The 16,909-nt window shown below is 33.3% G+C and overlaps 1 protein-coding gene across 4 annotated transcripts in view; it reads right to left on the bottom strand.

The window, feature by feature from the left end:
* Nucleotides 1–16,890, bottom strand: part of LOC149080065 (palmitoyltransferase ZDHHC20-B-like) — a 92,066-nt gene extending 75,176 nt beyond the window's left edge. For 2 of the 4 annotated variants that reach the window (XR_016193526.1, XM_089239017.1), the window contains exons 1-2: nucleotides 16,624–16,877; nucleotides 10,236–10,262 (exon numbers count right to left, since the gene is read on the bottom strand). Coding sequence is in view for 3 of the 4 variants with exons in the window: in XM_089239017.1 (XP_089095143.1) it covers nucleotides 10,236–10,262; nucleotides 16,624–16,759 (163 nt within the window). In the remaining variant the exon portion in view is untranslated. Of the gene's footprint in view, nucleotides 1–10,235; nucleotides 10,263–12,983; nucleotides 13,075–16,623 lie in introns of those variants that run through there. The other 2 variants (XM_089239019.1, XM_089239020.1) reach the window with 2 other exon arrangements.
* Nucleotides 16,891–16,909: the final 19 nt, after the last annotated feature.

Raw genomic sequence — 16,909 nt, 5'->3', positions numbered from 1 at the left:
AAACTTCGTTTTATAAGATACATGGGTACAGAAGTTTATTTCAAAAAAAATGTGGGAACATAAATCGCTCTCATGGCATAGCACTATTTTTTTCTGAAAGTATAATTTTTAATAAGTTGCATTTAAATGAGATGACATGTGTTGATTCGTTGTTGGTTGATTGCACTTACGGGAAATATAAATTTATTTTAATAAGTATTTACAGGTACCACATGTATTCTATTGATACATTCATAAACAAAATTAATTATTTGCTGGAAAACAAACAAGATAAAGATATGTATTTGATTGGTGACTTAAACATTGATATTTTGAGATGCGAAGACTCGAATATTTGTTCTTGTGAATCTGATGTCAAGATCTGGATTTCAATCGTCTAACTAGAGAAACCAATGAGACGTCAACTTGTATAGATCATATTTTTTGTAGATCCAGAAATTTAAATGTGAAGAAAGCGGTACTTCTTGATTTGTGCATAACTGATCATAAAATGGTTTTATTTTATTTAGAAACAAATAACAGCAATGACTCAAATTGTGGAACAAGGTGCTCTACCTATCTTGATAAAAATAAATTGATTGATCTTGTAAAAATGGTTACATGGGATCCTGTTTACAGTTGTGAATCTGCAAACTCGGGAATGTGAATACTTTCCCGGATTTAATTAAGAATTGAGTTTCTACTACAGTAACGTGTAATAAAAGAATAAGAAAACCCTGGATTATGAAAAAAATTTATGAAAAAACTAAAATTAAGCATAGATTATTGAAAGAAATTAAAAAGAAACCGCTTGATATTGAGCTACAAAATAACTTCAAGACTTTTAGAAATATGTTAAATAATGAGATAAAACAAAATAAGAATGATTATTATATTGCAGCATTTATTCAGGCTAATGGTGACTGAAAATCTCAATGGAATTTAATTAACAAATTAATTGGGGAGGATAAATATAGCAGCATTGACAAAGTGTTTACTGAAACAACTGGTGATATTTCTCAATGTATTAATGATTTTTATTTCTAATTTTTGTAAAAATGATTATATTCCTAGTAATTGTAATTCATTAAATTGTTCAAATTTAAATTTTGAGAAATCTTTTTTTATATACCCTATGGATAGTCATGAAGTATTGAGTATAATAAATTCTTTGCATTCCAAAAATTCATCAGGATTTGACAAAATTAATTCCATAATATTGAAATGCATTGCACCATATGTAAGTGATGTTTCATCGTTTATCTTTAATTTAAGTTAAAAATAAACGATTATCACTGGCGAATTTCTAGAGTGGCTGAAACTTGCAATCGTTTCAACAATTTACAAAAAAGGGGACAGAAAGAGTATTAATAATTATAGACCGATTTCTTTACTATCTGTCTTCTCAAAGGTCATAGAAAAAATAATTAAATCCAGAATAATTAAATTTCTTGACAGCATTAATTTTTTTAGTGAGAATCAATTTAGATTCAAAAAGTACAGAGAACGCTCTTGTTCATTACCTTTCAAATGCATATATAGCATATAACAATAATTGTAAAGTTGCATCATTATAGATATCATATTATTTTAGATATCAGCAAAGCTTTTGATACCGTGAATCATAGTATTCTTCTAACCAAATTCGAATATACAGGAATTCAGGGTTTGGCACTTAAATTTTTCAAAACATATCTTACCAACAGAGTTCAAAGTGTGAAAGTAAATTCCGTTTAAGGTTCTAAAAGACAAATTACATCTGGTGTACCTCAAGGATCAGTACTTGGTCCTAATATACATAAATGACCTGCATAACTTTAATTTGAAAGGAAAAATCACTGCTTTTGCTGATGATTTAGCTATTTGTTACTCAGAAAGCTCTTCAATTAACTTGAGGAATACCATGCAAAATGATCTTAACTCAATAAATATCTGGTTTAGAAATACTAATTTAAAATTAAATATAGATAAAATTAAAAATGTTATTTGGTTCTGGTACTTTCAGTGATTTTGACATCCTAAAATATCATAGTGTGACAGATGGTTGTAACTCTGATTGTATGTGCACAGTTGTAAATAGAGTAGACACCTTTAAGTATTTAGGGATTTTTTTAGATTCAAAACTACCCTGGAAAACACATTAATTATTTGAGTGTAGAATTGAATCGTAACATTAGGAAATTTTATTTTATCAGGAATAAATGTTCCCTACAATTTAGGACCAATAAATCTGGAATACAATTTAGACGTCATACTATACGGGAACCAAGGCCTAATAAAACTCGTTTCCAAAAATTTTTCCTTTATTTAGCTTCCAAAATATTTAATTTACTTCCTCAGTAAGTGAAAAATCTTCACGCACATCTTTTTTAATCAATATAAAATCTTGGTTGTTAACTCAAGAAAATTTAAATTATCTATTTGATATTTTAATGTAATCTTCTCTTATCTTGCGTGCGCTGCTAAATGTCCATCAACTCCATTCATGTTGCCACTTATATTTTGGTGTTATATATATATATATGCTGACAGATATGTATCATATGTATTATTGTTTTTTGAGCTAACAAGCTTGCTTAGCCCCTAAATGTTTTGTAACTGTGTTTAAAAATTTTAAATAAAGATAATATCTATCTAAAAATTTCCGATAATAGTGTTTTCTACTTTTCTTAAAATTCTTCCAGATTGTTCTGTAGTAGCACTGATTGGACACTCTGCTATCGTGGACATTCCATAAGCCAATTGATGTGATTTTAATGAATCATAATACAGGTATTAATATTTGATCGATTGCCACCTCATGTAATTTTGATGATATTTTTATATATTTTATTGAATAAAAGGTGTTCCAGAGCCCAATATCACCATAAGGTGATGTGGTCTGGGTGTCTCCTGGCTCCAAAGTAGATTGATTGTTGTGCGATGTTCATTGCAGATTTTGACATATTCTGTTTTAGGGGACATGTGTAATTCAGAATACCATGACATATAGGTTCTTACAATATGTAGTAAGTTATGCAGCATTGAAAGGAGTTTATTATTGAAATTTCGTTAGACTGCCACAACTCTGGAGACACTTTTCTGATCCAAAAAGAAAAACCCACATTAGTACCCAGAAGTTGGAAAATCACCAAAAAACCATTCACATTTCTCTAGTATCAAATCCAGTTTCTTAAAAACACTGATGGAAACACAAGTGTTAAGAAAAATATTTGGGTTTATCTGTATAGTGGAGACCGCGGCAATGGCAATCACCTAAGGAAAATCATACTACATGAGTAATCTGCTAGCTATTTGACTGAAACCCATGACAATCAATGAACAGCAATAAACATTTATCACCATTCTGCAATTAAATGGCTTAAACAACATAAAATGATGGAGGATCTGTGATTTTTCCCCACAGCTTCCAAAATCACTATCACCAGTGGAAGGAGGGGTGTTTTTTTTTGGCTACAGGTCCAGTGGACCCCCAAAGCAGAATATGCCGAAGTCTGCGACGTACGTCGCAGAACAATCAGTGCTATTGCAGAACAATCGGGAAGAATTTTAAGAAAAATGCAGAAAACACTATTACGGGAACTGCAGAACATTTCCAGTCAGTCGAGGGCTCATTGCAGAACAATGCAAAACATTCTGCTTTGGGGCAGTGGACCCCCCAAAGCAGAATGTTTTGCATTGTTCTGCAACGAACCCTCGGCTGACTGGAAATGTTCTGCAGTAAAAGTTCCCATACTAATGTTTTCTCAAAATTTTTCTAGATTTTTCTGCAGTAGCACTGATTGTTCTGTGATGTATGTCACAGATTTTGACATATTCTGCTTTGGGGCAGTGGACCACCTTAATGTTTTCCTTGATAGACCAATTGATTGATGAATGGTCTTGAACCAATGAACCATCAATGATTTAGAGCGCTGTACATAAATACAGTAAAGCCCCTCTCCCTCAACAACCACCCCTTAGATGCAGTCACCTCTCTTCTCGGCCAAATAATAATTTTCCCTTGTATAATAAATGTATGTATTTCAAACCCCTGATTAACGGTCACCACTCTTTTACAGATGAAATTTTTTTGTCCTGTTGGTGTTTGCAAAAGATGGATTTTACAGTATATTTTCATCTCCTCAGATATTTTCTTCCTCACTATGTGCCAAGAAATTTGTTCCTACATCATCTCCCTTGCTCGCTAGCTGTCGTACCTCCCAGATTTGGATTTCTCCCGTGCCACCTGTTGCCACCTGGAACTCGTTCACCGCAAAGGGGGCGTCTCAGCGTGTGTATAAATTCATCGCTCTATTATACCACGTTGGATGTGGGGTCATCATATTCTCATCTAATATGATGCTGAAAGTTCTCATTTTTATTCAGGTTAGTCCTTTTTCTGTTTTTAAGCTTTACCTAATTCTAAATTTTTTTCTTTTACTTTTGCTGTCAATATTTTTACGACGATCCCGCATCCATCTCCTGATTATTTTACATATATTTTACTATGTTTTGTTTGTTTACCATTCTACCCATAATATGTTTCCAATTGAATCGCCCCACCACCCCAATTTTATGTTAAAGGTTGTTCCATCTTACACACTCGTTGCATTCCCCCCTCTCTCCAACTTCTCACCTGTTCCTTCTTCTCTTGCTTTTCGGAGATATCAAGTCGAATCCTGGTCCTAAAGTTCTCCGCTCACCCACAAAATCTCAAACACAATCTATTTCAAATTCCCCTTCTGATGCAGCCTGATAATTCTGATTCTTCTATCCTTCTTAATATTCGTGATACTCAAATGACTATTCTCAACCAACTGACACGTCTCTCACAAAAACAGGACTCTTTCAGTACCCAACTAAACGGCTTATCCCAACAATTAAGTGCAGTTGAAGACAAATTTTTCCCTATCGAAGACCTCCAGAAACAGGTTTCTGACCTTTCATCAGACTTTTCCGAATTTCATTCTTCCCTTGTCAACAAAATAACAACCGACCTTCAGGACCCCGCTCCCGTCACGCCAACTTGATATTTCGTGGCATCGCAGAGGAACCCTCGAACTTGGAAAACCCCCTCGATGCTTGAATCAAAAATTATTAATTACTGCTCCGATCTTTTAGACATCAAAATCTCACCTTCCAATATTGACCGCTGCCATAGACTTGGTTCTAAAAGAGACGTCGGATCTAGACTCTATAATAAAATTCAATAAATACAAAGTGAAAACCGAAATTTTCCAAAACGCCTCCAAATGAAAAAATAGTGGAATTTTCATTTCCGAGGATTTTTCTCTCGAGACACGCAGACTGTGGGGACAGATTTGGAGGGCTTCCCAGAAATTCTGCGACGCTGGTCTGAAAGTCAAACTTTTTCACAACTTTGCCCTCATCAATAACACTAAATACATTTGGGATCCCAATGCTAATGATATCCTCCCGATTTCCCAAACTCATCGTAATCCTCCCCCCCACCTGACTTTCCCCCAATCTTCTTCCACCGCCCCTTTAGGCTTCGCACCCGAGACCCCACCATCTCAAATTCCCTAGTAGCACCTCGGAAATATTCCTTCAAAATTGGTACTATAAATGCAAAAGAAGCATTTCCAATAAAATTCATTAGTTTGAATCCATATTGTTAGCTCATAACCCAAGTTTTCTTGCTGTCACTGAAACTTGGTTACATAGAAATATCAGAAATTCTGAGTTTTTACCTCCTAACTACCTTGCGTTTCGTAAAGATAGAAACACCCGGGGAGGGGGTGTTGCCCTAGTCTTTAACAGCTCCATTCCTCTTCTTGAAATTTTGTTGGATACCAATCTTGAAATCGTTGGGGCCGAGTGGCATTGCCCGAACTGCACTCCTATTGCAATATTCTCTCTTTATTTACCCACTACCCCAGATCTTCACTGTTTTATCGAATTCGAATCAATTTTAGATAAATTTTCTAATTCACACTACCTTATCATAGCTGGTGACTGGAACCTACCCGGAATTGACTGGCATAAATTGGAGTCCCTCTGGGGTAACCATTTTATTAATAATAGAGTTTTTTTTCTTTTCCTTAAATTTAATCTCATTCAAACTATCCTAAAACCGACAAGAATCTCGAACTATTCAAGCTCTACATTAGATTTAATTGCTGTTTCAAATAAAATCTTGATTTCCAATATCTCAGTTTTTGATGGCATTTCCGAACACAAAATGTCCTTTGTAAATTTTTCTCTCCATCATACCCCCCCCCCCCTCCTTAAAGCACACTGCAAAACTCAATTTTAACAAGGCCAACTTTCCCCTTCTGCAAAATATCCTCCACACCCATTTCCCTGAATTCGTTTCATTTTCTGACTCAAATGATGTTCATATTCTCTGGAGTAAATTCAAAGCTGTTATCGAGATATGCAAAGCCTCTGTTCCCATCAAAAATACCTCATCAAAATATATCTTTAACTCCTGGATCAATCATGATATTATTCATTTAAAAAGAAAAATTAGCCGAAATGTCTCCAAACTCAAATTCAATAACTCGCTTTCTCTCAGAAATAAGATCTCAGCCTCTACACGGGACCTTAAATATCTCATCCTCCACCAAAAAACACATTACCCAACTAACTTTTACCTCAATACCTTAAAACTAACCCTTCAAAATTTTGGAATTTCCTTTGCCCTAAATCAGCTGGCCCATCTTCCCAAAAAATTGATAATATCGACACTTCACCACTCACCTTGATATCACTCAGGGAAAAGGAAGAAGGAGTGCGTTCAGAGGAAAAAACTGACGAAAAAGCCAGATTAAATTCTGTGGCGATATTATTCAACACTAGTCCTGTATTTTTCTCCAAAGCAGGCCTTCTTAACCTTTTAAAAAATCTGAAACCCCACTCCACTGGTCCCGATGGGATCCCAGATTATATTCTTAAATTTTGCGCTGATGAAATCTCTAATTATCTTTTGATTATCTTCAACGTATCATTAAACACATCAACCTTACCATCTGACTGGAAAATTAATAGGATTATCCCAATACATAAATCAGGTTCTCTTTCAAATCCTCTTAATTTCAGACCCGTCGCTATCACCTCTACCTGCTGCAAGCTTTTTGAGCACATAGTTGCCAAGGAAATCCGCTCACACCTCGATTCAATAAACTTCTTTTTCTCAAATCAGCACAGCTTTCGACCATCTTTATCAGTAACTACCCAATTAGCTCTTTTCATACAGTATCAACAAAAATGCCAAATGGATGTAATTTTCTTGGATTTCTCTAAACCTTTTGACAGGGTGCCCCACAATGAACTTCTTCTTAAACTCCAAAACCTTGGCCTATGTGTTCAACTGCTTAAATGGGTGGAAGCCTTCCTTACCAACCGCAGTCAGTTTGTTTGCTTCAAGGACCAGAACTCCCCATTTCTCCAAGTTGAGTATGGCACACCCCAGGGTTCGGTCCTCTCACCATTATTGTTTTTGATTTACATTAACGATCTCCCAAACTCCATAGATTGTCATATTAGACTCTATGCAGATGATTGCGTCATCTACCACATGGTGCACAATGAATCTGACCAATCATTTCTCCAAAATAACCTTAACCTCTCTCAATGGTGCTCGTCCTGGCAATTACCCCTTAATTCTTCAAAAACAGTTTTTATGAGAATTACTCGCAAAAGACTTCCCCTCATTTCTTCTTACACTATCGATAACTCCTTGATCACCGAAATTTCTAGTTATAAATATCTGGGTGTAATTATTTCTACTGACCTCCGTTGGAATCTCCATGTTGATTACCTCTTTCATAAATGTCTCCAAAAACTCTTTTCTTTGACGGAAACTCAAAAACTCCACCACCAGTCACCTCAGACATCTCTGCTTTCAAACCTACATCCTTCTTCTACTCTCATATGCCTGTGAAATCTGGGACCCCTATACTCTCTCCAATATAGACAAATTAGAATCTATTCAAAATAAATCCACCCGCTTCATTCTTAACTGTTGGTCATCCTCAGCCTCCATCACTGAACTCAAGCGCCAACTCAATATGCAACCACTTTTTACCCGTAGATATATCTCTCGGTTATTCTTCCTTTTTAAAATTCTCCATGGTCATTTTCATATCGACACCTCAAACCTTCAAACTCCAGCTTCATACTTTTCAAAAAGAATTAACCATTCACAAAAATTGAAACCCATCTTTGCATCCTCAGATTGTTTCAAATTTAGTTTCTTTCCTCGAACAATAACCGACTGGAACAACCTCCCCCCAAACATTATTGATTGTGAAACAATTTCCGATTTTCTTTGTGACATCAATCATCTCTGTCTAACTTCATCACCGCATTCCCTTGTATAGGCCTCGGCCAACCAATATTGAATAAATAAATATGTATAAACTAAGGCTGGTCCGCTTAATTGATTAATCGGGTTGGTTGATTGATCAATTGTTAATCGCAGTTAAAAATTGTAGTTGAGTTAATCGACTGAATCAATCCGATTAAACTTTGCAGAAAAAGTTTGTAATTTAACTTGACTTATTTGATGGAACAAATTTTTGATGTCTTAAATTATGTTTCTTCCAATATGTAAAATATTTCCCCCACACACAACACTTACACTTATACATATTTTCACCTCGCATCAATCTCAAGTTTTCCTTAGCCAAAATTCCAAATTTCCAATTGGAGATCCCAGCTCGTACAGAGCCGTACCCTTTACGGAGCGAACAAGAGAGCATTTATAAGACACCCGTTACCTCTTACAAAGTCCCATTTCAGTCAGTCAGTCAGACATTTTAGATGAGTGACCATATTTAGAAATATTTGAATCAATGTATCAATCAAATTTTTCGGCCTTGGGGAATACATGTCATTTAAATGAAAACTGGTGATACAGAAATTTCAGTTTTAAACTGAGTTTGATGGGCATTTCAGAAGACAAAACCAAAATTTATTGTCTCCACCATGAAAATAACAGTTTTCGTGTATTTCATATATATTTTTGACATCCATATTTTTGCAGACATTTTTTTTTCAGCCACTTCATTGGGCAGTTTGCCTGCTGTGGCCTTTGTACTTGTATTTGGGAAGCAACAGATTTTCTCCCAACAAGTACTATTTGGCAAGAGTTTCTAGGAAAACAAGCAACTGTATGAAGATTGGTTTCGAAAACAGTGATTAACCTAAAATAACTTATTTAAATGACAAGATCTAAGTGAATAAACTCTTCAAGATTTGACAAATACGTTTAGCATCTTGAATTTCTTTATGCGGGCGCAGCCTTTATTTCTTAATTTATCCTTATATTTATTTAAAACTAACAAATAGGTGAATAAAACTCTAATAAAAACATTTTTTTTGTACGTGTTTATATTATAAACAGTTAATATTATATAGTTACAAAAAATATTTGATTAAAATTTGATTAATCAGCCAATAAATTGATCAAAATTTTTGACTAACCATTTGAAAATTTTAATCAATTCCCAGTCCTAGTATAAACCTTTTACAGGCCGAATTAAGATTTGGATTGATTTTCTTATTTTTTTCCTATTATTCCCCCCTTCTGATCCTTTAGTTTAAAGATATCAACCAAATAATTCACAAAATTTTTTTTCTTCTAGTATGTTTTCTGATATTAAGAGTCTCGTGCTCTACTGACAAGAGCATAGTATGTTTTCTGAAGTTTCACCACAGAAAGCAACAGGCTTACAACAGTAAAATTTTAAATTATTACACTTCATTCAGTTACAAAAATAGATGGCAGCACTACACATAACAAGCATTACACAGAAACAAACTTCCTTAGGTTCACAACATGTACAGACACATCCAGGCATGTACCAATTCGCTAGAAATTCCATAGAGGAATGTGTATGAGATGCATGTACGGTTAAGTAGTAGTAGTATGTTTTCTGAAATTTGTCCATGCCCATAGAAACATTAAAATTAAAAATATATATATATTATTCAAAAATGGATGATTTTTAAAATATTAAATTTATGGCATAAGTGCTGAAATGAACAAAATTTTAGTTCTGTAAATTAAGTTTGGAATCTCACCATCAGGGAGAAAAAACCAAGTGCTTTCATGGGAAAAAAAAATCAAGTGCTTTCATGTGAAAGAAAAGAAAAATTTCTAATTAATAAAACCAATGTTCCCAATTTGGAACAAAGGTCATTAAAATATTAATAATTTTTTTTAATTATCTGCTTTAAAAAACATTGATGAGACTTAAGATTTATGTAGTAGGCTTATTTAAGATAATGTTTTATTGTTCACTTACCTTTCTGTACAGTGCTTTCAACAGTAACTGTAAGGAAAAAAACCATCATTACAACAGCTTTACATTATAATTAATATTAAAGAATAAATAAAAACTTCGATACCATGATTAACAAACATTATTCAGTACTATTACAGTTTTTATATTGGCAAGTTCAAAAGTTGCCGCCTTCTCTCCTGAGCCCAACAAAAAAAATTCCATGAAGTTCTAAGTGCAATATGAGATATTTGAATTTTTCCAAAACTCACTGAAAATCAGTGAAAGAACAGCATTTAAAGCATAGAATGAGCTTGTCTGTTAGTTTAAGCAACTCAAATATCCCAGTAAATATCGCACTTAGAAGCATGTAATTTTTTTTTTTTTTTTTGCTGGCCTCAGGAGATAACTTCCAATTGAAAAGTTGTTGCTGTGTAAGGGGTGAGGAATGTATAAAAAATTAAATATTGTATCTCAGTACACACCTTGGTAAAATAAATGGCACATCTAAGATGGAGAAACATTATTTAAATACTTTTTCCAAATGAAAGTATGTTTCCATAGCCAATGGTTCCTAAGTTATTTGAGGTGAAACTGACTTGAGTTTTCTCACCCTGTCATATATCAGTTACTTCATAATAGGTTCTTTCAACTTGGATGGTTTCATGTGTTTTTCATTTGATATTATTTAAGCACACATAGAACTGGTTCTTAAGTAGGTTTTAAAACAGCGTGATTTGTCTGACACCACCCAATTGCCCCTCAATGATCACTAAAACATTTGTTTCATGTAAATGAAAAGTAGTCAATATTATCAATGTTTTTTGTTTTCAATCAAAAAAACAGGTGAATGAGCATACGTATAGCCATACTATACATAATATTGATTATAAATACAACTACGTGAACATTTATAGAGGAAGAAGGCAATGTGTATTTTCCTTTTAAAGTGTTAATTTGTTATTTAAAGTTACTTCTGTTAAAATTATGTAACAAATTAAAAGTTCTTGTACGAGGAAAATATATTTTTGTGAATATTACCAACGTGAGAAGTAGTAAACTATTATTGGCTGGTCTATACAAACGATTACTATGATGTTTGTAAGTATATGGTTGATTAGAAAAAACAAACATTGAACAAAAAATACTTTTTACACATGGAAACATGATGAAGTGTGTTTCACTATTAGTTATATAAAAATTACACATGTAAATATTGTTAAGAGAAAAAGATGTATACAAAAGTTTTATGCATATGCAAATGTGTGTGGGTGTATATAACTGATTTACAGGTAACAATTGGTAATTGAAAAAGAAACACACAAAACAGTTTGTATACATATTAGAAGCACAGTAAGACCAAGCTACAATGTTAATAATAAAATACCTGGGATTTCTACCACAGAGCATTTCCACTCAACAGAGGTTCCATTGTAGAATGCAAAAAATTCTGCTTTGAGGGGTTATTAAGGTTACAAACGTAAATATGGTTAATTGAAGGAGATATATGCAAAATGTTTTGTTATCCACACAGAAACATAGGTGAAACATGGTGTAAGCAGTTGTTTTTGTGGGTGTATGCAACTGGTTTTTGTGAACTTTATAGGCTACATGTAAGAATTTTTGAATGAAGAAAAAAGATATACAAAAAATATTTTGTTTTCATCCAAAAACACAGGTGAACCACATGAGCCTAGTCAAGGGAAAAACCCAGGATCTGAACTAGATGGGGGCAACTCACCGATACTTAAATTGATAAATCTTTGCTGTGTGCCAACTACTACGCTTTCATTTCTCATCTGGGGGGTGGGCAGTCTGCCCCTCATTGGGTATGCCTATGAGCATACTAAAGCCAAACTACAATACTAATTATAAATACAACTAGGTTAACCATATTTTAAAAGGAAAAAGACAATGTAGTGTCTTTTTTAAAGTGTTAATTTATTATTTAGTTATTTCTGTTAAAATTTCGTAACAAATCAAAAGTTCTTGTAGGAGGGAAATATATTTTTGTGAATATTACCAATGTGAAAAATAAACTATTATTGGCTGGTCTATACAAATGGTTGATATAACGTTTGTAAGTGAATGATTGATTAGAAAAAACATAAACATGGAACAAAAAATACTTTTTATACATGGAAACATGAATTGTGTATGACTTAGTTATATAAAAATTACACATGTAAATATTTTTAAAGGAATAAGATGTATACAAAAGTTTTATGCATATGGAAATGTGTGTGGGTGTATATAACTGATTTACAGGTAACCATTGGTAATTGAAAAAGATATACACAAAACATTTTCTATACATATGGGAAAACACAGATGAACCATATAAGCATAGCTACAATGTTGATCATAAAATAAAGGTGTTTAGCAGGTAGGTATTAAGCAGGTAGCCATTTAGAGAGAAAATGACAATGCGAGCAACTAGCTCACACCTGACTTAAAAATGTGAGAGTTAGTCAACAATGTTAATATGAGCATAGTTGTAGTGAAAAAATACAATCTTCTTGGCTAGTTAAAGAAAGCAAACAAAGAAAATAATAGCTTTCTACAGTTGCTTTTGTATTGTTTCTTTCAAAATAATATTTTATTCAAAGTTTTTTTTTTCTGTTGAAATTTATAACAAATTAGAAGTTCATGTACAATAAACAATATTTATATAAATATTATCAATGTGAGAAGTGAAATATGATTGGCTGGTATGTGTAAATAGTTGATATCAATATTTTAAATGTATGCTTGCTTGAAAAATATACGCACAAGATATTTTCATCAGGATTGTAGCATGCCTTCTCCGGACATAGGGCAGATATCTTCTTGGGAGCCTCCATAAAAGGGAAAAAATTATGCAGAATAAATTACATTATTTGTGAGGCCTCTCGTTCAGCTCGGGGCTCCGGTAGTCCCAGTCTAGTTACGGTTAAAAAGTCTCACCACACAGAGCAACAGACCTACAAACAGTATAAATTGTAATTCAATCATTACACATCACTCACTTCACTTCTGAAATATAGATGGCAGCACTGAAAAATCAAACACAACATTACATACGCACACACACAAAGTTACACTTCCGGCACAACTCACTAGGTAGTAAATCACCTATAGATGGTGATAGACATGAGTTGTGCTCGGAATGAAGAAAGAAAGTCTAGTTACAGCCCTGTTTTTTATACATATGAAAACATAAGTGAATGATAAGGGATGTATATGACTGGTTGTTATCCCACAGAAAAATATGCTAGAATCTGCTATGTACGTGAGAGAACAATTAGTGCTAAGTAGCATTGCACTGTAGAACAATATGAAAGAATTTTAAGAGTGTTTTTTATGATGGGGATTTCTATCACATGATGAATTGTGTATGGGTGTACGAGTATTAATTATATAAAAGTTGGACATGTAAATATTGTTAAGGGAAAAACATGTATACAAAACATTTTATATACATATTAGAAACACAGATGAACCACATAAGCACAGTAGGACCAAGCTACAAAGTTGATAACAAAATTCCTGGGATTTCTACCGCAGAGCATTTCCACTCAACGGAGGTTCCATTGCAGATTGCAAAAAATTCTGCTTTGAGGGGTTATTAAGGTTACAAATGTAAATATGGTTAATTGAAGGAGATATATGCAAAATGTTTTGTTATCCACACAGAAACATAGGTGAAACATGGTGTCAGCAGTTGTTTTTGTGGGTGTATGCAACTGGTTTTTGTGAACTTTATAGGCTACATGTAAGAATTTTTGAATGAAGAAAAAAGATATACAAAAAATATTTTGTTTTCATCCAAAAACACAGGTGAACCACATGAGCCTAGTCAAGGGAAAAACCCAGGATCTGAACTAGATGGGGGCAACTCACCGATACTTAAATTGATAAATCTTTGCTGTGTGTCAACTACTACGCTTTCATTTCTCTTCTGGGGGGGGGGGCAGCTGCCCCCCCTCTGCCCCTCATTGGGTATGCCTATGAGCATACTAAAGCCAAACTACAATACTAATTATAAATACAACTAGGTTAACCATATTTTAAAAGGAAAAAGACAATGTAGTGTCCTTTTTAAAGTGTTAATTTATTATTTAAAGTTATTTCTGTTAAAATTTTGTAACAAATTAAAAGTTCTTGTAGGAGGAAAATATATTTTTGTGAATATTACCAATGTGAGAAGTAGTAAACTATTATTGGCTGGTCTATACAAATGGTTGATATGACGTTTGTAAGTGAATGATTGATTAGAAAAAACATAAACATTGAACAAAAAATACTTTTTATACATGGAAACATGAATTGTGTATGACTTAGTTATATAAAAATTACACATGTAAATATTTTTAAAGGAATAAGATGTATACAAAAGTTTTATGCATATGGACATGTGTGTGGGTGTATATAACTGATTTACAGGTAACCATTGGTAATTGAAAAAGATATACACAAAATATTTTGTATACATATGGGAAAACACAGATGAACCATATAAGCATAGCTACAATGTTGATCATAAAATAAAGCCGGTAGCCATTGGTTTGAAAGAAAGAAAGAAAGTCTTTGTCCTGTTTTTTATACATATGAAAACACAAGTGAATGATAAGGTGTGTATATGACTGGTTGTTATCCCCACAGCAAAATATGCTAAAATCTGCTATGTACGTGACAGAACAATTAGTGCTAAGTAGCATTGCACTGCAGAACAATCTGGAAGAATTTTAAGAGTGTTTTTTATGATGGGGATTTCTACTACATGATGAATTGTGTATGGGTGTATGAGTATTAATTATATAAAAGTTGGACACGTAAATATTTTCAAGGGAAAAAGATGTACACAAAACATTTTATACACATATTAGAAACAGAAATGAACCACATAAGCACAGTAGGACAAAGCTACAATGTTAATAATAAAATACCTGGGATTTCTACCACAGAGCATTTCCACTCAACTGAGGTTCCATTGTAGAATGCAAAAAATTCTGCTTTGGGGATTATTAAGGTTACGAATGTAAATATGGTTAATCGAAGGAGATATATGCAAAATGTTTTGTTATCCACACTGAAACATAGGTGAAACATGATGTAACCGGTTGTTTTGTGGGTGTATGCAACTGGTTTTTGTGTTGTAGGAGGAAAATAAAATTTTTGTGAATATTACCAATGTGAGAAATAAACTATTATTGGCTGGTCTATACAAATGGTTGATATGACGTATATATACTTTATAGGCTACATGTAACAACTGTTGACTAAGAAAAAAAGATATACAAAAAATATTTTGTTTTCATCCAAAAACACAGGTGAACCACATGAGCCTAGTCAAGGGAAAAACCCAGGATCTGAACTAGATGGGGTAACCATCGATACTTAAATTGATGAATCTTGGCTGTGTGTCAACTACTATGCTTTCATTTCTCTTCTGGGGGGTGGGCAGCTGCCCCCCTCTGCCCCTCATTGGGTATGCCTATGAGCATACTAAAGCCAAACTACAATACTAATTATAAATACAACTAGGCTAACCATATTTTAAAAGGAAAAAGACAATGTAGTGTCCTTTTTAAAGTGTTAATTTATTATTTAAAGTTATTTCTGTTAAAATTTCATAACAAATTAAAAGTTCTTGTAGGAGGGTAACATATTTTTGTGAATATTACCAATGTGAGAAGCAAACTATTATTGGCTGGTCTATACAAATGGTTGATGTGATGTTTGTAAGTGTATGGTTGATTAGAAAAAACATAAACATTGAACAAAAAATACTTTTTATACATGGAAACATGATGAATTGTGTATGACTTAGTTATATAAAAATTACACATGTAAATATTTTTAAAGGAAAAAGATGTATACAAAAGTTTTATGCATATGAAAACGTGTGTGGGTGTATATAACTGATTTACGGGTAACCATTGGTAATTGAAAAAGATATACACAAATCATTTTGTATACATATGGGAAAACGCAGATGAACCATATAAGCATAGCTACAATGGTGATAAAATAAAGCAGGTGGCCATTTAGAGAGAAAATGAGAATGTGAGCAACTAGCTCCTACCTGACTTAAAAATGTGAGAGTTAGTCAACAATGTTAATATGAGCATAGTTGTAGTGAAAAAATACAATGGCTTGGCTAGTTCAAAGAAGATTATAACTTTTTATAGATTTGTTTTTGTATTGTTTCTTTTGAAATAACATTTTATTTATAGTTATTTTTGTTGTAATTTATAACAATTTAGAAGTTCTTGTAAGAAAAACAATTCCTATATGAATGTTATCAAAGTTACAATGTAAGAAGTGAAGCATTATTTTCTGGTGTATGTGAGTTGTTACTATGCAGTTTGTGTGGCAGGTATATATGGTTAATTGAAGTAGAAATACATATAGGAATATCGATACATACGGAAACATAGTTGAACCACATAAGCGTAATATGACCAAGCTACAATAGTGGTTATAAATACAACTGGTAGCCATTTGCAGAGACGAAGACAACGTGAGCAGCCAGCTCCTACCTGGCTCAAAAACCCTGGAGGCATTATGAAAAAGAAATCTAATTAGCTTAATCTAATCATGTTCTACAAATATTATTGTAGGGTTTGCCCTTTCTTTTGAAAGTATTAGCAAATTTCACAACATTGCTGGTAGGGATGGATATTCTCAAAATTCCCCAGCATATAGATTTCCAG

Source organism: Pholcus phalangioides, unplaced genomic scaffold, assembly GCF_987345545.1.
Source record: "Pholcus phalangioides strain wild (caught in Gottingen) unplaced genomic scaffold, Ppha-v1.0 ptg000011l_1, whole genome shotgun sequence".
In the NCBI taxonomy this organism is placed as follows: domain Eukaryota; kingdom Metazoa; phylum Arthropoda; class Arachnida; order Araneae; family Pholcidae; genus Pholcus; species Pholcus phalangioides.
This window is presented reverse-complemented; position numbering and strand designations above follow the sequence as displayed.